This window comes from Oncorhynchus masou, chromosome 27 (genome assembly GCF_036934945.1).
Source record: "Oncorhynchus masou masou isolate Uvic2021 chromosome 27, UVic_Omas_1.1, whole genome shotgun sequence".
NCBI lineage: Eukaryota > Metazoa > Chordata > Actinopteri > Salmoniformes > Salmonidae > Oncorhynchus > Oncorhynchus masou.
Window position 1 is genome coordinate 60118574 of NC_088238.1, and position 23280 is coordinate 60141853.

General features: G+C 45.4%; 1 protein-coding gene across 3 annotated transcripts in view; it reads right to left on the minus strand.

The window, feature by feature from the left end:
- The window catches only part of LOC135516478 (glucosidase 2 subunit beta-like), a 290273-nt gene that overhangs the window by 57832 nt on the left and 209161 nt on the right, over positions 1 to 23280 (minus strand). For 2 of the 3 annotated variants that reach the window (XM_064940815.1, XM_064940817.1), the window contains exon 13: positions 4245 to 4316. The exons of the other annotated variant lie outside the window; for it this stretch is intronic. In XM_064940815.1, coding sequence (XP_064796887.1) covers positions 4245 to 4316 — 72 coding nt within the window. The remainder of the gene's footprint in view (positions 1 to 4244; positions 4317 to 23280) is intronic. 3 annotated transcript variants of the gene reach the window in all.

Sequence of the window (23280 nt, forward strand, 5' to 3'; positions counted from 1 at the left end):
CCAGATCCCCTTATAATATATTCAATCCCAGGTCCCCTTATTTATTTATTTCACCTTTATTTAATCAGCTAGGCAAATTGAGAACAAGTTCTCATTTACAATTGCGACCTGGCCAAGATAAAGCAAAGTAGTGTAACACAAGAACACAGAGTTACACATGGAGTAAAACAAACATACAGTCAATAATACAGTAGACAAATAAGTCTATATACAATGTGAGCAAATGAGGTGAGATAAGGGAGGTCAAGGCAAAAAAAGGCCATGGTGGCGAAGTAAATACAATATAGCAAGTAAAACACTGGAATGGTAGATTTGCATTGGAATAATGTGCAAAGTAGAGATAGAAATAATGGGGTGCAAAGGAGCAAAATAAATAAAGTAGGGAAAGAGGTAGTTGTTTGGACTAAATTATAGATGGGCTATGTACAGGTGCAGTAATCTGTGAGCTGCTCTGACAGCTGGTGCTTAAAGCTAGTGATGGAGACAAGCGTTTCCAGTTTCAGAGATTTTTGTGGTTCATTCCAGTCATTGGCAGCAGAGAACTGGAAGGAGAGGCGGCCAAAGGAAGAATTGGTTTTGGGGGTGACCAGAGAGATATACCTGCTGGAGCGCGTGCTACAGGTGGGTGCTGCTATGGTGACCAGCAAGCTGAGATAAGGGGGGACTTTACCAAGCAGGGTCTTGTAGATGACCTGGAGCCAGTGGGTTTGGCAACGATGACCTGGAGCCAGTGGGTTTGGCAGATCGGGTATGAAGCGAATCCAGCCAATGATAGATCCAATCGTCCCCACAGGTCGCAGTGGTGGGTAGTATCCAATCCCAGATCCCCTTATCATAGATCCAATCCCAGATCCCCATATCATAGATCCAATCCCAGATCCCCATATCATAGATCCAATCCCAGATCCCCATATCATAGATCCAATCCCAGATCCCCATATCATAGATCCAATCCCAGATCCCCATATCATAGATCTAATCCCAGATCCCCATATCATAGATCCAATCTCAGATCCCCATATCATAGATCCAATCCCAGATCCCCTTATCACAGATCCCCTTATCACAGATCCCCTTATCACAGATCCCCTTATCACAGATCCCCTTACCATAGATCCCCTTACCATAGATCCAATCACAGATCCAATCAAAGATCCCCTTACCACAGATCCCCTTATCACAGATCCCCTTACCATAGATCCAATCCCAGATCCCCTGATCACAGATCCCCTTATCACAGATCCCCTTATCACAGATCCCCTTACCACAGATCCCCTTACCATAGATCCAATCCCAGATCCCCTGATCACAGATCCCCTTATCACAGATCCCCTTATCACAGATCCCCTTATCACAGATCCCCTTATCACAGATCCCCTTATCACAGATCCCCTTACCACAGATCCCCTTACCATAGATCCAATCCCAGATCCCCTGATCACAGATCCCCTTATCACAGATCCCCTTATCACAGATCCCCTTATCACAGATCCCCTTATCACAGATCCCCTTATCACAGATCCCCTTATCACAGATCCCCTTATCCCCTTATCACAGATCCCCTTATCTCAGATCCCCATATCCCCTTACAGATCCACAGATCCCCTACAGATCCAATCACAGATCCCCTTATCACAGATCCAATCACAGATCCCCTTATCACAGATCCAATCACAGATCCCAGATCACAGATCCCCTTATCACAGATCCAATCACAGATCCCCTTATCAGATCCCCTTATCACAGATCCCCTTATCACAGATCCCCTTATCACAGATCCCACAGATCCCCTATCACAGATCCCAGATCCAATCCCAGATCCCCTTATCACAGATACCATAGATCCAATCCCAGATCCCCTGATCACAGATCCCCTGATCACAGATCCCCTTATCACAGATCCCCTTACCACAGATCCCCTTACCATAGATCCAATCACAGATCCCCTTACCACAGATCCCCTTACCATAGATCCAATCACAGATCCCCTTACACAGATCCAACCCCTTGGGAGAAACTAAAAGGCCTTTAACCCTTCAGATGAAATGGAAACCCACAGCGGAAGAAATACAACCCAGTCCAGTATATGAAGTCCACCCCCCCCTTTTGCAATTGATCAGAAGGTATGATAACCATAATAGAGATTTGTTAGCAATTGATTAAAGGTCACATGTAGCCTAACAGATGTTGAAGAACAATAAAAAGATCAATATTGGACAGAAATATTAATCCACACGCAACATCATAACAATGATCAAGGAGTTTTTGGGACTGGCAGAAGAATGCATACCAGGAAGCATTCATAGTCATTTCTAATGAAGAAATGCTAGCTGATCAATGCGTACCAGGAAGCATTCACAGTCATTTCTAATGAAGAAATGCTAGCTGATCAATGCATACCAGGAAGCATTCACAGTCATTTCTAATGAAGAAATGCTAGCTGATCAATGCATACCAGGAAGCATCATTTCACATCAATGTCATTTCTAATGAAGAAATGCTAGCTGATCAATGCGTACCAGGAAGCATTCACAGTCATTTCTAATGAAGAAATGCTAGTGATCAATGCAGGAAGCATTCACAGTCATTTCTAATGAAGAAATGCTAGCTGATCAATGCGTACCAGGAAGCATTCACAGTCATTTCTAATGAAGAAATGCTAGCTGATCAATGCGTACCAGGAAGCATTCACAGTCATTTCTAATGAAGAAATGCTAGCTGATCAATGCGTACCAGGAAGCAGAGGTAGCTGCATAAGTCAAGGCCAACGCTAATATGAGCTTGTCTAAAGAACCAAATGAGAGCATTCGTTTGCTGCGGAAACTATCTTGTGAGTCTGATGTGAGAACAACACATGCCAAATAAATATAGCAGGCACATTGTTGAACATATATTGATTCCTTTGTCGAGAAGGTGAAAGAGATTCATTTAATCACGTATAGCCTTTTTTATTTATTTTTTAAAGAGGACTTAATTGCGGATAGCCAGGGATGGCTTTTAAAGAGGACTTAATTGCGGATAGCCAGGGATGGCTTTTAAAGAGGACTTAATTGCGGTTAGCCAGGGATGGCTTTTAAAGAGGACTTAATTGCGGATAGCCAGGGATGGCTTTTAAAGAGGACTTAATTGCGGATAGCCAGGGATGGCTTTTAAAGAGGACTTAATTGCGGTTAGCCAGGGATGGCTTTTAAAGAGGACTTAATTGTGGATAGCCAGGGATGGCTTTTAAAGAGGACTTAATTGTGGTTAGCTGGCTAAAGAGGACTTAATTGCGGATAGCCAGGGATGGCTTTTAAAGAGGACTTAATTGCGGTTAGCCAGGGATGGCTTTTAAAGAGGACTTAATTGCGGTTAGCCAGGGATGGCTTTTAAAGAGGACTTAATTGCGGATAGCCAGGGATGACTTTTAAAGAGGACTTAATTACGGTTAGCTAGGGATGGCTTTTAAAGAGGACTTAATTGCGGATAGCCAGGGATGGCTTTTAAAGAGGACTTAATTACGGATAGCCAGGGATGGCTTTTAAAGAGGACTTAATTGCGGTTAGCCAGGGATGGCTTTTAAAGAGGACTTAATTGCGGATAGCCAGGGATGGCTTTTAAAGAGGACTTAATTGCGGATAGCCAGGGATGGCTTTTGAAGAGGACTTAATTGCGGTTAGCCAGGGATGGCTTTTAAAGAGGACTTAATTGCGGATAGCCAGGGATGGCTTTTAAAGAGGACTTAATTACGGTTAGCCAGGGATGGCTTTTAAAGAGGACTTAATTGTGGTTAGCCAGGGATGGCTTTTAAAGAGGACTTAATTGCGGTTAGCCAGGGATGGCTTTTAAAGAGGACTTAATTGTGGTTAGCCAGGTATGGCTTTTAAAGAGTACTTAATTGCGGTTAGCCAGGGATGGCTTTTAAAGAGGACTTAATTGCGGTTAGCCAGGGATGGCTTTTAAAGAGGAGTTAATTGCGGTTAGCCAGGGATGGCTTTTAAAGAGGACTTAATTGCGGTTAGCCAGGGATGGCTTTTAAAGAGGACTTAATTGTGGTTAGCCAGGGATGGCTTTTAAAGAGGAGTTAATTGCGGTTAGCCAGGGATGGCTTTTAAAGAGGACTTAATTGCGGTTAGCCAGGGATGGCTTTTAAAGAGGATAGCTGAACATTCCAAGAGTCCTCGAAAAAGCCACGGTGTCACGAGGTGGAAACCGGCACAGGTTGAAACTGTGCTAACACCGATGAACGTTAACGAGGTACTCACCCTAAGGACACCACTTCTCCTGAAGCACTCTTCTGCGTTACTTGACTGAAGGGACACAGCTCGTAAATATACCTTCAGAGAAGAATAGAACAAAAAATATATATATATATTTATTAGAAAATGAGTTACGTTCACCATGTCCTGTTGAACATAGAATGGTGTTATTTTCACTCTACATATCTGCACTAATCTCCATTGATGTGTACAGTTTTATGTTCATTTAGAAAAATACATGGATGTGGAAGACACATTGGTACAGTTTCCCAGACACAGATTAAGCCTGGACTAAAATATAATTTTCAATGGATATCGAGATTGCTTTTTAATATCAGGACAAGGCTTAATCTGCGTCTGGGAAATCACAGTACCAGTCACAGTACCAGTACCAGTCACAGTACCAGTCACAGTACCAGTACCAGTCACAGTACCAGTACCAGTCACAGCACCAGTACCAGTCACAGCACCAGTACCAGTCACAGCACCAGTACCAGCACCAGTCACAGCACCAGTCACAGCACCAGTCACAGCACCAGTCACAGTACCAGTCACAGCACCAGTACCAGCACCAGTACCAGTACCAGTACCAGTCACAGCACCAGTCACAGCACCAGTCACAGTACCAGTCCACCAGTACCAGTCACAGCAGTACCAGTCACAGCACCAGTCACAGTCACAGCACCAGTCACAGTACCAGTCACAGCACCAGTACAGCACCAGTACAGTACCAGTCACAGCAGTCACAGCAGTCACAGTACCAGTCACAGCACCAGTCACAGCACCAGTACAGCACCAGTCACAGTACCAGTCACAGTACCAGTCACAGCACCAGTCACAGCAGTCACAGCACCAGTCACAGTACCAGTCACAGCACCAGTCACAGCACCAGTCACAGTACCAGTCACAGTCACAGCACCAGTCACAGCACCAGTCACAGCACCAGTCACAGCACCAGTCACAGCACCAGTCACAGCACCAGTCACAGCACCAGTCACAGTACCAGTCACAGCACCAGTCACAGCACCAGTCACAGCACCAGTCACAGCACCAGTACAGTACCAGTACACAGTACCAGTCACAGTACCAGTCACAGCACCAGTCACAGCACCAGTCACAGCACCAGTCACAGCACCAGTCACAGTACCAGTCACAGCACCAGTCACAGCACCAGTCACAGCACCAGTCACAGCACCAGTACCAGTACCAGTCACAGCACCAGTCACAGCACCAGTCACAGCACCAGTCACAGCACCAGTCACAGCACCAGTCACAGTCACAGCACCAGTCACAGTACCAGTCACAGCACCAGTCACAGCACCAGTCACAGCACCAGTCACAGTACCAGTCACAGCACCAGTCACAGTACCAGTCACAGCACCAGTCACAGCACCAGTCACAGCACCAGTCACAGCACCAGTCACCAGTACCAGTCACAGCACCAGTCACACCAGTCACAGCACCAGTCACAGCACCAGTCACAGCACCAGTCACAGCACCAGTCACAGCACCAGTCACAGCACCAGTCACAGCACCAGTCACAGTCACCAGTACCAGTCACAGCACCAGTCACAGCACCAGTCACAGCACCAGTCACAGTCACAGCACCAGTCACAGCACCAGTCACAGCACCAGTCACAGCACCAGTCACAGTCACAGTACCAGTCACAGCACCAGTCACAGCACCAGTCACAGCACCAGTCACAGTACCAGTCACAGTACCAGTCACAGCACCAGTCACAGTACCAGTCACAGCACCAGTCACAGCACCAGTCACCAGTACCAGTCACAGCACCAGTCACAGCACCAGTCACAGCACCAGTACCAGTACCAGTCACAGCACCAGTCACAGCACCAGTCACAGTACCAGTCACCCAGTCGCACCAGTCACAGCACCAGTCACAGCACCAGTCACAGCACCAGTCACAGCACCAGTACCAGTCACAGTACCAGTCACAGTACCAGTCACAGCACCAGTCACAGCACCAGTCACAGTACCAGTCACAGTACCAGTCACAGCACCAGTCACAGCACCAGTACCAGTCACAGTACCAGTCACAGCACCAGTACCAGTCACAGCACCAGTCACAGCACCAGTCACAGCACCAGTCACCAGTCACAGTACCAGTCACAGCACCAGTCACAGCACCAGTCACAGCACCAGTACCAGCACCAGTCACAGCACCAGTCACAGCACCAGTCACAGTACCAGTCACAGCACCAGTCACAGCACCAGTCACAGCACCAGTCACAGTACCAGTCACAGCACCAGTCACAGCACCAGTACCAGTCACAGCACCAGTCACAGTACACCAGTCACAGCACCAGTCACAGTACCAGTCCAGTCACAGTACCAGTCACAGTACCAGTCACAGTACCAGTCACAGCACCAGTCACAGCACCAGTACCAGTACCAGTCACAGTACCAGTCACAGCACCAGTCACAGCACCAGTCACAGCACCAGTCACAGTACCAGTCACAGCACCAGTCACAGCACCAGTCACAGCACCAGTACCAGTCACAGCACCAGTCACGTCACCAGTCACAGCACCAGTCACAGCACCAGTACCAGTCACAGTACCAGTCACAGTACCAGTCACAGCACCAGTCACAGCACCAGTCACAGCACCAGTCACAGCACCAGTCACAGCACCAGTCACAGCACCAGTCACAGTACCAGTACCAGTCACAGCACCAGTCACAGCACCAGTCACAGCACCAGTACCAGTCACAGTACCAGTCACAGCACCAGTCACAGCACCAGTCACAGTACCAGTCACAGTACCAGTCACAGCACCAGTCACAGCACCAGTCACAGTACCAGTCACAGTACCAGTCACAGCACCAGTCACAGTACCAGTCACAGCACCAGTCACAGCACCAGTCACAGCACCAGTCACAGCACCAGTCACAGTACCAGTCACAGCACCAGTCACAGAACCAGTCACAGTACAGGTCACAGCACCAGTCACAGCACCAGTCACAGTACCAGTCACAGCACCAGTCACAGCACCATTCATAGTACCAGTCACAGTACCAGTCACAGCACCAGTCACAGTACCAGTCACAGTACCATTCACAGCACCAGTCACAGTACCAGTCACAGTACCAGTCACAGTACCAGTCACAGCACCAGTCACAGCATCAGTCACAGCACCAGTCACAGTACCAGTCACAGCACCAGTCACAGCACCAGTCACAGTACCAGTCACAGTACCAGTCACAGCACCAGTCACAGTACCAGTCACAGCACCAGTCACAGCACCAGTCACAGTACCAGTCACAGCACCAGTCACAGCACCAGTCACAGTACCAGTCACAGCACCAGTCACAGTACCAGTCACAGCACCAGTCACAGCACCAGTACCAGTCACAGCACCAGTCACAGCACCAGTCACAGTACCAGTCACAGTACCAGTCACAGTACCAGTCACAGCACCAGTCACAGTACCAGTCACAGTACCAGTCACAGCACCAGTCACAGTACCAGTCACAGCACCAGTCACAGTACCAGTCACAGTACCAGTCACAGTACCAGTCACAGTACCAGTCACAGCACCAGTCACAGTACCAGTCACAGTACCAGTCACAGCACCAGTCACAGTACCAGTCACAGCACCAGTCACAGTACCAGTCACAGTACCAGTCACAGTACCAGTCACAGCACCAGTCACAGTACCAGTCACAGTACCAGTCACAGTACCAGTCACAGCACCAGTCACAGCACCAGTCACAGCACCAGTCACAGTCACAGCACCAGTCACAGCACCAGTCACAGTCACAGTACCAGTCACAGTACCAGTCACAGCACCAGTCACAGTACCAGTCAAAAGTTTGGACACAACCTACTCATTCAAGGGTTCATTATTATTTTACTTATTTTCAACATTGTAGAATAATAGACTTCAAAACTATGAAATACCACGTGGAAAAGTGTTAAGCAAATCAAAATACATTTTTTATTTTAGATTCTTCAAAGTAGCCACCCTTTGCCTTGATGACAGCTTTGCACACTCTTGGCATTCTCTCAACCAGCTACATGAGGCAGTCACCTGGAATACATTTAAATTAACAGATGTGCCTTGTTAAAAGTCAATTTGTGGAATTTCTTTCATTCTTAAGGTGTTTGAGCTAATCATTTGTGTTGTGACAAGGTAGGGGTGGTATACAGAAGATAGCCCTATTTGGTAAAAGACCCAAGTCCATATTATGTCAAGAACAGCTCAAATAAGCAAAAAATAAATGACAGTCCATCATTACTTTAACACATGAAGGTCACTTTAACACAACATTTCAAGAACTTTGAAGGATTCTTAAAGTGCAGTCGTAAAAACCATCAAGTGCTGTGTTGCAACTGCCTCTCATGAGGACCGCCACAGGAAAGGAAGACCCAGAGTTACCTCTGCTGCAGAGGATAAGTTCATTAGAGTTACCCGCTTCAGAAATTGCAGCCCAAATAAATGCTTAACAGAGTTAAAGTAATTGACAGATCTCAACATCTGAGAAGACTGCATGAATCAGGCCTTCATGGTCGAATTGCTGCAAAGAAACCACTACTAAAGGAAACCAATAAGAAGAAGAGACTTGCTTGGGCCAAGAAACACAAGCAATGGACATTAGACTGGTGGAAATCTGTCCTTTGGTCTGATGAATCCAAATTTGAGATTTGTGGTTCTAACCATCATGTCTTTGTGAGACGCAGAGTAGGTGAATGGATGATCTCTCCACGTGCGGTTCCCACATGAAGCATGGAGGAGGTGGTATTATGGTGCTGTGCTGGTGACACTGTCTGTGATTTATTTAGAATTTATCTAGCATTCTGCAGTAAAACACCATCCCATCTGGTTTGCGCTTAGTGGGATTATCATTTGTTTTTCAACAGGACAATGACCCCAAACACCCCTCCAGACTGTGTAAGGGCTATTTGAAAAAGGAGGAGAGTGATGGAGTGCTGCATCAGATGACCTGGCCTCCACAATCACCCGACCTCAACCCAAATGAGATGGTTTGGGATGAGTTGGACCGCAGATTGAAGGAAAAGCAGCCAACAAGTGCTCTGCATATGTGGGAACTCCTTCAAGACTGTTGGAAAAGCATTCCAGGTGAAGCTGGTTGAGAGAATGCCAAGAGTGTGCAAAACTGTCATCAAGGCAAAGGGTGGCTACTTTAAAAAATCTCAAATATAAAACATATTTCGATTTGTTTAACACTTTTTTGGTTACTACATGATTCCACATGTGTTATTTCCTAGTTTTGATGTTTTCACTATTATTGTACAATGTAGAAAATAGTAAAAATAAAGAAAAACCCTTGAATGAGTAGGTGTGTCCAAACCTTTGACTGGTACTGTGTTTCCCTTCTGTCACACAGCTATATGAGGAAGGTACGAAGACGAACGCACACAGGCCAGCATTATTAAACAAAGCCCTGTTGGCCACCATTTTGTCTCAACTCTCTGACAAGGAGCCACTGGTGGCCATGCACAGCTTTTCTACCCAGACTCAGGAGACTGGAGAAGCTAGCAATTAGTGCAGGCCGTTGTTAATGTTGGCTAGTGAGCGCAGAGAGTGGAAAAGACAGAGAAGAGCTCCAGTAAACTGATCAAAGAACTGGATGGAGAAAAGGACAGAGGTAAGCCAGCAGGGTTTGTTCTTGACATTTGAACCAATGCATTGACTAATACAAAAGGAAAGGAAGAGGCCAAGTCAACCAAAATGAAAGAGAGTGAGAGAGGGGAAGAGAAAGAGCAAGGGATGGGGTGGAAGAAAGGTTGAAGTGAAAGTGGATGTGGGTCGGAGAGGGGGAGGGGTCAAAAGCAGAGAGAGAAAAAGAAAGATGAAAGAAAACGATGAATATCAGAGAAGAGGGAGAGAGGGAGAGTGTGGGTAGAGAGAGGGGGGTAGAGAGAGAGAGAGGGGGGAGAGAGAGCGGGGAAGAGAGAAAGAGAGACGGGGATAGAGGGAGAGAGGGGGGTGTAGAGGGAGAGATAGGGGGAGGAGGGGTAGAGAGAGAGAGAGAGAGGGGGTAGAGGGAGAGAGGGGGGTAGAGAAAGAGAGGGGGTAGATAGAGAGGGGGGTAGAGAGAGGGGGAGTAGAGAGAGAGAGAGAGAGAGAGAGAGGGGTAGAGAGAGAGAGGGGGGTAGAGAGAGAGAGAGGGGGGGGTAGAGAGAGGGGGCGGGGAAGAGAGAGAGAGACGGGGGTAGAGGGAGAGAGAGGGGGTGTAGAGGGGAGAGATAGGGCGGTAGAGAGAGAGAGAGGGGGGTAGAGAGAGGGGGGTAGAGAGAGAGAGAGAGAGAGAGGGGGGTAGAGAGATGGGTGGTAGAGAGAGAGAGAGGGGGTAGAGAGAGAGAGAGAGAGAGGGGGGTAGAGAGGGGGGGGGGAGAGAGAGGGGGTGGTAGAGAGGGGGGTAGAGAGGGAGAGGGGGGTAGAGAGAGGGGGTAGAGAGAGAGGGGTAGTTAGAGAGAGAGAGAGGGTAGAGAGAAAGGGGGGTAGAGAGAGAGGGGGGTAGAGAGAGAGGAGGGGAGAGAGGGGTAGTGCGAAAGAGGGTAGAGAGAGAGGGGGGTAGAGAGAGAGGAGAGAGCGGTAGAGAGAGAAAGAGGGTAGAGAGGGGGGTAGATAGAGAGAGGGGGGTAGAGAGAGGGGGGGGAGAAAGAGATAGAGGGTAAAGAGAGAGGTGGGTAGAGAAAGAGAGGGGTAGATAGAGAGAGAGGGGGTAGAGAGAGGGGGTAGATAGAGAGAGAGGGGGTATAAGAGAGAGAGGGGTAAAAGAGAGTGCTGGAGAGAGAGGGGGGTAGTTAGAGAGAGGGGTAGAGAGAGAGAGGGGGTAGAGAGAGAGGGGGTAGAGAGAGAGAGGGGGTGGATAGAGAGAGAGGTAGAGAGAGAGAGGGTAGAAAGAGATAATGGGAGAGAGGGGGTAGATAGAGAGAGAGGGGGGGTAGAGAGAGAAGAGGGTAGAGAGAGAAGGGGTAGAGAGAGGGGAGGTAGAGAGAGAGGGGGTAGAGAGAGAGAATGGGTAGAGAGAGAGAGGGAGGGTAGTGAGAGAATGGGTAGAGAGAGAGGGGGGTAGAGAGAGAGAGGGGTAGAGAGAGAATGGGTAGAGAGAGAGGAGGGTAATGAGAGAGGAGGGTAGAGAGAGGAGGGTAGAGACAGAGGGGGTAGAGAGAGAGGGGGTAGAGAGAGAGGGGGTAGAGAGAAGGGTAGAGAGAGAGAGGGTAGAGAGAGGGGGTAGAAAGAGAGAGGGTAGAGAGAGCATGAGAGAGCGGGGGTAGATGGAGAGAGAAGGGGTAGAGAGAGAGGGGGTAGAGAGAGAGAGGGGTAGAGAGAGAGAGAGTGGTAGAGAGAAGGGGTAGAGAGAGGGGGGTAGAGAGAGAGAGGGGAGAGAGAATGGGTAGAGAGAGAGGAGGGTAGAGAGAAAGGAGGTTAGAGAGAGGAGGGTAGAGAGAGGTAGAGAGAGAGAGGGGTAGAGAGAGAGGGGGGTAGAGAGAATGGGAGAGAGAGGGGGTAGAGAAAGAGGAGGGTAGAGAGAAGGGGTAGAGAGAGAGAGAGGGTAGAGAGAGTATGAGAGAGCGGGGGTAGATGGAGAGAGAAGGGGGTAGAGAGAGAGGGGGTAGAGAGAGAGAGGGGTAGAGAGAGAGAGTGGTAGAGAGAAGGGGTAGAGAGAGAGGGGGTAGAGAGAGAGAGGGGTAGAGAGAGAGAGAGTGGTAGAGAGAGGGGTAGAGAGAGAGAAGGGGTAGAGAGAGAGGGGGTAGAGAGAGAGAGGGGTAGAGAGAGAGAGAGTGGTAGAGAGAGAGGGGGGTAGAGAGAGAGGGGTAGAGAGAGAGAGAGTGGTAGAGAGAGGGGTAGAGAGAGAGAAGGGGTAGAGAGAGGGGGAGTAGAGAGAGAGAAAACACTGGGGTAGAGAGAGAGAGTGATAGATAGAGAGGGGGTAGAGAGAGAGGGGTAGAGAGAGGGGTAGAGAGAGAGAGAGTGGTAGAGAGAGGAGTAGAGAGAGAAAGGGGTAGAGAGAGGTAAGTGATTGGACACAGAGTTCTTCGTTCATAAGGATGTTTGCATTTTGTCTCCCATGAGTTCCGTTTAAACATTTATCCTGTCATGTTGAATGTATGTTGTCCTCCTCCCCTTTCTGACTGGGAAAATGTTGCAGAGAAAACACTGTATATAATGTCTATGTACTAGAAAACAGAGAAAACACTGTATATCATGTCTATGTACTAGAAAACAGAGAAAACACTGTATATCATGTCTATGTACTAGAAAACAGAGAAAACACTGTATATCATGTCTATGTACTAGAAAACAGAGAAAACACTGTATATAATGTCTATGTAATAGAAAACAGAGAAAACACTGTGTATAATGTCTATGTAATAGAAAACAGAGAAAACACTGTATATCATGTCTATGTACTAGAAAACAGAAAAAACACTGTATATCATGTCTATGTACTAGAAAACAGAGAAAACACTGTGTATAATGTCTATGTAATAGAAAACAGAGAAAACACTGTGTATCATGTCTAAATAGTGTATCCTCCCATACAGTGTTTAATCTACCAATACCAGGCCTAGCTTTGACCCATAGCACAAAAGATATTTGTCACAACAAATGTTTTGAGTCGGCAGCCATGTGACGTTTATATGCCTCTGCGCTGTGGGGGCCTTTTGTGCCTGCCTCTCCCCACACAAACAAAACTACATATATATTGTATTTTACTCCAAATTGAGAGGATTTAATAAGTACAAAAATTAAAATAAATTTCCACACAGTATTTTTCTCCAAATCTCTTTTTTTTTTCTCCCTCTCTTCTCTTTTGTTCTCTATTGGAGAACAATAGATATATGTTATATGTTGAGTGAGGTGTTCTTGAGGATTCCTTTGCAGGACTGGCCTTGATCCACTACAAGACCCTCAACATCAACAGTCCAGACCCATTTTTACCAGTGACGCCTTACAGTAGCGCTGCCTGGGAGCCCATGTCTTTTACAACACATACATAAGCATTACATGACTTTAAATAAACATATCAAACACATGCGCCAACATATGTTCTGACTTTTAACTGTGTTGTGGAAAATACACCTGGGTTGGTCTTATCATCTGTTCTGATTTTCACCTGGGTGGGTCTTATCATCTGTTCTGATTTTCACCTGGGTGGGTCTTATCATCTGTTCTGACTTACACCTGGGTCGGTCTTATCATCTGTTCTGATTTTCACCTGGGTGGGTCTTATCATCTGTTCTGACTTACACCTGGGTCGGTCTTATCATCTGTTCTGACTTACACCTGGGTTGGTCTTATCATCTGTTCTGATTTTCACCTGGGTGGGTCTTATCATCTGTTCTGATTTACACCTGGGTGGGTCTTATCATCTGTTCTGACTTACACCTGGGTCGGTCTTATCATCTGACGACTATTATTTTCACCTAAAGTGCTGAGTAAGAACTGAACTCAAATAAATCAAATGAAAAATCCACAGCAACCTTCCATAAAAACAAACTAAATCCCCAACCAACGCTCCTTTATTGTCCTTCATGCAAGCCTCAGGATTCATTAAGTTAGTAAAGCAGGTGTTTAAACAACAAGCATCCTTGTATGAACACAGAAACAGATGGCACTCGATACTGGGAGAGAGACAGGGGAGGAAGGAAGGGAGGGGTAACTAATCTCTCTCTCCCGGTCTCTCTGTCTCCCCCCCTTCAGTAAGGAAAAGCCATCCATCGAGCCAACGCAGCACAACGCGGCAGGGCTACGCATGGAGGAGGTGGGTGGTGGGTGGGTGTGTGAGGAGGGAGGGGTACGGCAGTCTGAAGACCTTGAGCCCTCGCCTCCACGTGGGAGGGAGAAATCTGCAGTGTAAGACTTAATAAAGAGCTGTGAGACTTTGTAAAGATGGAGTGATATTTAAATGCTAGCTAGCCAGAGATAACGCAGGTGTAGGGGGGATAGAGTTTGGTTCGCCGTGTCTTTAAGCGAGACACGAGAGAAAGAGAGAAACGACGAAGGCGGACACAGACCGACGGAGAGAAAGGGCAGAGAAAGAGAATCTGAGCAAAACGGACAGAGGAAGGGGAGACGGCGTGGGAAATACAGGGGACACTGAATGACAGGGAGTGAAAAAAGAGACGGAAAGAGATGGGGGAAACAACCAGGAAGAGTCACTGTGCTGGTGACCCACCGACTGTACACGATGATGACTATGCAGGGTAGGGCTGGGGATTACCAGGGACCTCACAAAGCCACATTATCACCATACTTAGGTGGTGATGCGATATGTATTGTAATACCAAGGACCTAACGATTGCAATTTTTATTTAACCTTTATTTAACGAGGCAAGTCAGTTTAAGAACAAATAACGGCCCTACCCCGGCCAAACCTTGATGACGCTGGGCCAATAGTGCGTCGCCCTATGGGATTATCACTTAGGTGGTGATACGATATGTATTGAATTACCAAGGACCTCACGATGACATATTATCACCATACTTAGGTGCTGATACGATATGTACTGAATTACCAGGGACCTCACGATGCGATATCAAGATACTTAGGTGGCGATACGATACAATATATATTGCGATTCTCACGATTATACACGTATTGAGATTCAATACTGTGATTTTATTGCGATTCGATGTTCCGAACATATTGCTCACCATGTGTCTGCTGCAGAGGGACGAGAGAGAGAGAGATAGAGCCATGAGAAAACAAATAAAAAGTGCAGAAAACAAATTGGCTCCCTATTTCAAAGGAAGACGGAGAACAAGCTATGAAGGACATTTTTGGTTTTGGAGATTCACCCAACTAGCGGCAAAAAAATAAAATATATATATATTTCGATAATGTCAAAACGATACAATATATCGTTCAAAAAAATATTGAGTAACTTGATTGTGTTTTTGTTCTGCCATCACTAACGCAGGAAGGAGGAGAGAAAAGGAGAGATTTCTTCTTCCTCCCTGTTCAGGCTCTTGTTATCCATAACAGTGCTGGTTCCCAAACCTTCCATCATTAGGGGAACATGACGAGGACAACAGTTCATGCAACTTGTGCACTCTACTATTACACATTTCCAGAGCAAGTTGAAAGCCTGACTGAGTCCACCACCCGGCCGAACCTCTTGGAATCGGTTGGTTTACTGGGAACTGGTTTACAGGGAACTGGTTTACAGGGAACCCCTGTGTTTGTTTGCTGCAAGCTGTGCTCGAGGTTGAATTGTGACTAGACGTGTTACGGTGATCCAATTACCGCCACACCGTAAGTGACACAGTAACTAGGCTTCTCCAAGATTGTACTCTGATGCTGCTGATGGTCATTAGTATCCTACCAAACGTACCCAGGGCTCTGTTGTCCCTCTAATCATTCCGATGCTGCTAATTGTCATTAGTATCCTACCAAACGTACTCAGGGCTCTGTTGTCCCTCTAATCATTCCGATGCTGCTAATAGTCATTAGTATCCTACCAAACGTACTCAGGGCTCTGTTGTCCCTCTAATCATTCCGATGCTGCTAATAGTCATTAGTATCCTACCAAACGTACCCAGGGCTCTGTTGTCCCACTAATCATTCCGATGCTGCTAATAGTCATTAGTATCCTACCAAACGTACTCAGGGCTCTGTTGTCCCTCTAATCATTCCGATGCTGCTAATAGTCATTAGTATCCTACCAAACGTACTCAGGGCTCTGTTGTCCCTCTAATCATTCCGATGCTGCTAATAGTCATTAGTATCCTACCAAACGTACCCAGGGCTCTGTTGTCCCACTAATCATTCCGATGCTGCTAATAGTCATTAGTATCCTACCAAACGTACTCAGGGCTCTGTTGTCCCTCTAATCATTCCGATGCTGCTAATAGTCATTAGTATCCTACCAAACGTACTCAGGGCTCTGTTGTCCCTCTAATCATTCCGATGCTGCTAATAGTCATTAGTATCCTACCAAAAGTACTCAGGGCTCTGTTGTCCCTCTAATCATTCCGATGCTGCTAATCGTCATTAGTATCCTACCAAACGTACTCCGGGGCTCTGTTGTCCCTCTAATCATTCCGATGCTGCTAATTGTCATTAGTATCCTACCAAACGTACTCAGGGCTCTGTTGTCCCTCTAATCATTCCGATGCTGCTAATTGTCATTAGTATCCTACCAAACGTACTCAGGGCTCTGTTGTCCCTCTAATCATTCCGATGCTGCTAATCGTCATTAGTATCCTACCAAACATACTCAGGGCTCTGTTGTCCCTCTAATCATTCCGATGCTGCTAATCGTCATTAGTATCCTACCAAACATACTCAGGGCTCTGTTGTCCCTCTAATCAATCCGATGCTGCTAATTGTCATTAGTATCCTACCAAACATACTCAGGGCTCTGTTGTCCCTCTAATCATTCCGATGCTGCTAATCGTCATTAGTATCCTACCAAACATACTCATGGCTCTGTTGTCCCTCTAATCATTCCGATGCTGCTAATTGTCATTAGTATCCTACCAAACGTACTCAGGGCTCTGTTGTCCCTCTAATCATTCCGATGCTGCTAATCGTCATTAGTATCCTACCAAACATACTCAGGGCTCTGTTGTCCCTCTAATCACTCTGACATCAATGTAAATGCAATCAAAATCAAACACTTGATGAGAGCCCCGGCATTCAGAGTTCAGCGGAATGGGATCACCTGTTGCTCAGTGAGAGCCAGCTCCTCATAGCTGGTTGATGCATGTAATGAAATAAGTGTTCCTATAATCAGTGGCATTGCTCAGTGTCGCGGGGCCAAGCAAGGCAGTATTATTATAGCTAATCACATGCTATTTTACACATTTTGCAATGAGGCTTAGAGAAAATTATGCTGTTTTAGAGCTCAGGAAATCTTGAAAAATGGGACAAGCAACAATTTTCTCGCAAATATTTGTCTTCATTTGCAACTAACTGTATTTATGTCAACTCTGTCAGACACCTTAAAATGCATTTCATTTTTACAATTATTCTAGATTTAGAGAATGTATAAACATTTATAAACAACTTTTATAAAAGCAAACATTATCTCTTAGGTCTGTCACAGGAAATGCTTCAATTGTTTAAGCATATGTTGCAGAACAGTTGTTTAATATACTGTACCAGTCGAAAGTTTGGACACACCTACTCATTCAAGGGTTTTTCTTTATTTTGACTATTTTCTACATTGCAGAATAATAGTGAAGACATCAAAACTATGAAATAACATATGGAATCGTGTAGTAAAACAAAACAAAGTGTAAAAATAAATAAATAAATAGATAAACAAATAAAAATATATTTCATATTTGAGATTCTTCAAAGTAGCCACCCTAGATGACAGCTTTGCACATTCTTGGCATTTTCGCAACCAGTCAAAGAGAGGGTGGGTTGCCTCGCTTCTAGTCATTAGGAAACTTTGCAGTATTTCATTTTTTTATGTATTATTTCTTACATTGTTAGCCCAGAAAATGTTAAGTGTTATTACATACAGCCGGGAAGAACTATTGGATATCAGAGCAACGTCAACTTGCCAGCACAACGACCAGGAATACGACTTTTCCGAAGCGGATACTTTGTCCGCACCACCCAGTACATTTTAACTGATTCTGATTCCAGAGGCTGACCGAAAAAACAACGCCGCCGGAGAAGAGGGAGTCAGAGCGGTCTTCTAGTCAGACTTCGGAGGCGGGCACACCACCCACCGCTTCTGAGTATATTACTCGCTAATGTCCGGTCCCTAGATAACAAAGTCAACGAAATCAGGCAAGGGTTGCTTTCCAGAGAGACATCAGGGATTGTAACATACTCTGTTTCATGGAAACATGGCTCTCTCTGGATATGCTGTCAGAGTCGGTACAGCCACCTGGATTTTATCAGTGGATCACGCCGACAGGAATAAACATCTCTCCGGGAAGAAGTAGGGTGAGGGTGTATGTTTCATGATTAACGACTTGTGGTGTAATTGTAACAACACACAGCCACTCAAGTCCTTCTGTTTACCTGACCTAGAATTCCTCACAATCTATTATCTCCCAAGAGAATTCTCTTCGGTTCTTGTCACAGCCGTGTATATCCCCCTCAAGAAGATACCACGACGGCCATCAAAGTTCACTGGATTTTATGCAAACTGGAAACATTATATCCTGAGGCTGCATTTATTGTAGCTGGGGATTTTAACAAAGCAAATTTGATAAAAGGCTACCTAAATTCTATCAGCATATCAAATGTAACACTAGCGCTGTAAAAACACTGGACCATCGTTACTCTAACTTCCACGATGGATACAAGGCCCTCCCCCGCCCTCCTTTCGCCAAATCCAACTACGACTCCATGTTGTTCCTCCTTTCCTATAGGCAGAAAATCAAACAGGATGTACCCGTGCTAAGGACTATTCAACGCTGGTCTGACCAATCAGAATCCACGCTTCAAGATTGTTTTGATCACGCCGACTGGGATTTGTTCCGGGTAGCCTCAGAGAATAATATCAATGTATACGCTGATTCGGTGAGTGAGTTTATAAGGAAGTGTTTTAGGAAATGGTGTACCCACTGTGACTATTAAAACCTACCCTAACTAGAAACCGTGGATAGATGGCAACACTGAAAGTGCAACTATCCCATCTGGACAAGAGGAATACCTATGTAAGAATGCTGTTAATTAACTATAGCTTAGCATTCAACAACACAGTTCCCTCCAAGCTCATTATTAAGCTTGAGGCCCTGGGTCTGAACACCGCCTTGTGCAACTGGGTCCTGGACCATCTGACAGGCTGCCCCCAGTTGGTGAATGTAGGAAACAACATCTCCACAACGCTGATCCTCAACACAAGGGTGCGTGCTCAGCCCACTCCTGTACTCCCTGTTGACCCATTACTGCATGGCCATCCGCGCCTCCAACTCAATCAAAGATAAATTACAGGCCAATCACTACTTTAAGACATGAAGGTCAGTCAATATGGATAATATCAAGAACTTTGAAAGTTTCTTCAAGTGCAGTCGCAAAACCATCAAGCCCTAAAATGAAAATGGTTCTCATGAGGACCACCACAGGAATGGAAGACCCAGAGTTACCTCTGCTGCAGAGGATAAGTTCATTACAGTTACCAGCCTCAGAAATTGCAGCCCAAATAAATGCTTCACAGAGTTTAAGTAACAGACACATCAACATCATCTGTTCAGAGGAGACTGCATGAATCAGGCCTTCATGGTCTAATTGCTGCAAAGAAACCACTACTAAAGGAAACCAATAAGAAGAAGAGACTTGCCTGGGCCAAGAAACACAATGGACATTAGACCAGTGAAAATATGTCCTTTAGTTTGATGAGTCCAATCTTGAGATTAGGTGAATGGATGATCTCTGCATGTGTGGTTCCCAACGTGAAGCATGAAGGAAGAGGTGTAATGGTGTGGGGATTCTTTGCTGGTGACACTGTCAGTGATTTACCTTGAATAAAAGGCACACCTTAACCAGCATGTCTACCACACCATTCTGCAGTGATATGCCATCCCATCTGGTTTGCCCTTAGTTGGACTATCATTTGTTTTTCAACAAGACAATGACCCAACACACCTCCAGGCAGTGTAAGAGCTATTTGACCAAGAATGAGAGTGATGGAGTGCTGCATCAGATGACCTGGCCTCCACAATCACCCGACCTCAACCCAAATGAGATGGTTTGGGATGAGTTGGACCCCAGAGTGAAGGAAAAGCAGCCATGGATAAATAACTCTAAATTTAGCAAATGTTGGGCGACAGTTAGCATGGGCCACTAACCAAAATATAAAATGATGGCATGGGAATGATCAGCAGAATTAACTAGTGTAGCCCACAGCCATATAGTATAGCAATGATATAATAATGTTTCTTTAGACCTGCATAAAATGTATTGTTATTGTATGAGCTATATTAAATTGATTTATTAGGCTTTTTAAAATGTAGATGTTACAAAGGTCCGCATCAGTGGCTTGTATTAAAAATCCTACAATGTGATTTTCTGGATTTTTTTTTCTAATTTTGTCTGTCATAGTTGAAGTGTACCTATGATGAAAATTACAGGCCTCTCTCATCTTTTTAAGTGGGAGAACTTGCACAATTGGTGGCTGACTAAATACTTTTTTTTTGCCCCACTGTATGTTGATGTTAATTAATGGTAAATTACCAGCAGCTATTTGATGATCATATATATATATATATATATATATATATATATATATATATATATATATATATATATTTACAAGGTACACAAAACAGGTAGGCAAGGACAGAAGTGCAGACCAAACAAGACAAACAGTCCCACCCACAGGACTTCCCCAAAGTGAGATTAGTGGTCCACAACAGCAGTCTTCCATACGCTGATGGAAGAGCAGTTATGAATGCGTCCTACAGATATTTCCATGTTTCTAATGTCCATGAATGACAGCAGACACGGCTGTCTGTTTTAAAGAATGAGGAGCCTGCCAACGTGAAGCTATCATCTTCTTGGGCTGCTGTTAAGCCAGCCAGACAAATACGTTGCTGTGTGACAGACAGGTCTAAAGTCATAACTTAACTAGACAATAGATGGTGAACACGTTATGTCAGAGAGACGGAATGAAACAACGACAGAAATGTAAAACCCCTGGGCACTCCCAAACCATATGAAACAATGTGCCAGGAGCCCCCTGACGGCACAGTGAGACATTTGGGGATTGTCTTGCTTTCATCTTGACTAGTTATATGGGCAAAACTGTAACATATCATTTGGTGTAAAACAATAAAATAAAAAAATGAAATTGAGATGTTGGACTAATCTCTGGTCCAATTGGTCACAGTACTACACACGCTGAAGTCTTCCTCCCATGAAGTATGGGACGGGATTGGTTTGTGAGTAATATTTACGCAGCAGAGATTGTAATTTTGGGAGCCAGTCCCTTTGTACTATTATGAATAAATAATTTGTGGATTGGATGGATGGATAGACCATTCATGTCCCCAGAGGACTCCATATGCACACAAAACAACAAGAGGAATGTAAGTCCAATTACAAGTTAGTGGCAGTTAAACTGCTTCTGGAGGTCTTGGAAAGCATTTGGTAGCCTTCAGTGATATCTGAGGCAGTATGAATCCCTCTTTCAGACCATTGATGAAGGGAGAGGTCGACCACTCAGTTGGAGAGCGTGGTTGTGAAATAAGGCAAGGTGAGGATGGTATTTCAGATTGATTTGAGTCTGATTACCAACCAGGCGCCAGACTGAGATAAGTTGTGAGATGATAGGGCCGAATTGGAGTTTGCAGTGTTTGAAGAGGGATATCAGAATGGATTCTGTCTTGGAGTCTATGACGGGCAACTAGTTTTTCCTCCAGGGGGCGCCAGAATACAGCTGTATCAGGATGTAACCATGACATAAGATGAAAGCCCCCAAAAAACAAATTTGAAATTTGGGAGGTTTTAGCCAACTGCACATTTTCTACGCTGAAGTGTCGAGAATTTATTACAGGGGGAATTTCCACTTCCAAATGAATTTAGCAAGTAAAGAATGTATCCTATCCCAGTATCCTGCTGGTGTTGAAAGAGGGATCATGGAACTATAAAAGTTGATCCTTCGCTATATATTAATTTTAATTGTCCAGACTCGAGCCTGAAAACAGACTATGCTTCTTCAGGTGGTGTTGAAGTTGTTTTTGACTGTTGATTGTAAAGGAGGATACTATTATATTCCCAGGCAGCGCAAATGTTGGACTCTGGAGCTGTTTAGAGGCAGCTCTGAATCGTTCAAATGTTGGACTCTGGGGCTGTTTAGAGGCATCTCTGAATCGCTCAAATGTTGGACTCTGGGGCTGTTTAGAGGCATCTCTGAATCGTTCAAATGTTGGACTCTGGGGCTGTTTAGAGGCATCTCTGAATCGTTCAAATGTTGGACTCTGGGGCTGTTTAGAGGCATCTCTGAATCGTTCAAATGTTGGACTCTGGGGCTGTTTAGAGGCAGCTCTGAATCGTTCAAATGTTGGACTCTGGGGCTGATTAGAGGCAGTTCTGAATTGTTCAGGGTCCCGTTGATTTTATATCCAGATATAGAGCTGTAGTTATATAAAACGCTGAGTAGGTAATGACTGAGGTGCATTGTCCACACAGAGCAGTACATCATCTGCATATGGATATATTTGGTAGTCTGTGCCAAGTACAGTAATGGGATCATGATGTGGTGATTGTCGGACAGCTTGCGCAATAGATTCTAGGGATAGAGCGAAAAGCATTGGACTTAGAGGACAACCCTGTCAGCTATTTCGGCCTGTGTTGAATTGGGATGAGCATACACTACAGGTCAAAAGTTTTAGAACACCTACTCATTCAAGGGTTTTTCTGTAGCTTTTACTATTTTCTACATTCTACATAAACAAAAAGTGTTAAACAAATCTAAATATATGTTAGATTTGAGATCCTTCAAATAGCGACCCTTTGCCCTGATGACAGATTTGCACACTCTTGGCATTCTCTCAACCAGCTTCACCTGGAATGCTTTACCAAAAGTACTGAAGGAGTTCCCACATATGCTAAGCACTTGTTGGCTACTTTTCCATCACTTGCGGTCTGACTCATCCCAAACCATCTCAATTGGGTTGAGGTCAGGGGGATTGTGGAGGCCAGGACATCTGATGGAGTACTCCATCAGTTTCCTTCTTGGTCAAATAGGCCTGATACAGCCTGGAGGTGTGTTGGGTCATTGTCCTGTTGAAAAACAAATGATAGTCCCACTAAGCTCAAACCAGATGGGATGGCGTAAAGTTGCAGAATGCTGTGGTAGCCATGCTGGTTAAGTGTCCCTTGAATTCTAAATAAATCACAGACAGTGTCACCAGCAAAGCACTCCCACACCATAACACCTCCTCCTCCATGCTTCACGGTGGGAAATACACATGAGCAGATCATCCATTCACCCACACCACGTCTCACAAAGACACAGTGGTTGGAACCAAAATCTTCCATTTGAACTCCAGACCAAATGACAAATTTCCACCAGTCTAATGTCCATTGCTTGTTTTTCTTGGCCCAAGCAAGTCTCTTCTTCTTATTGGTGTC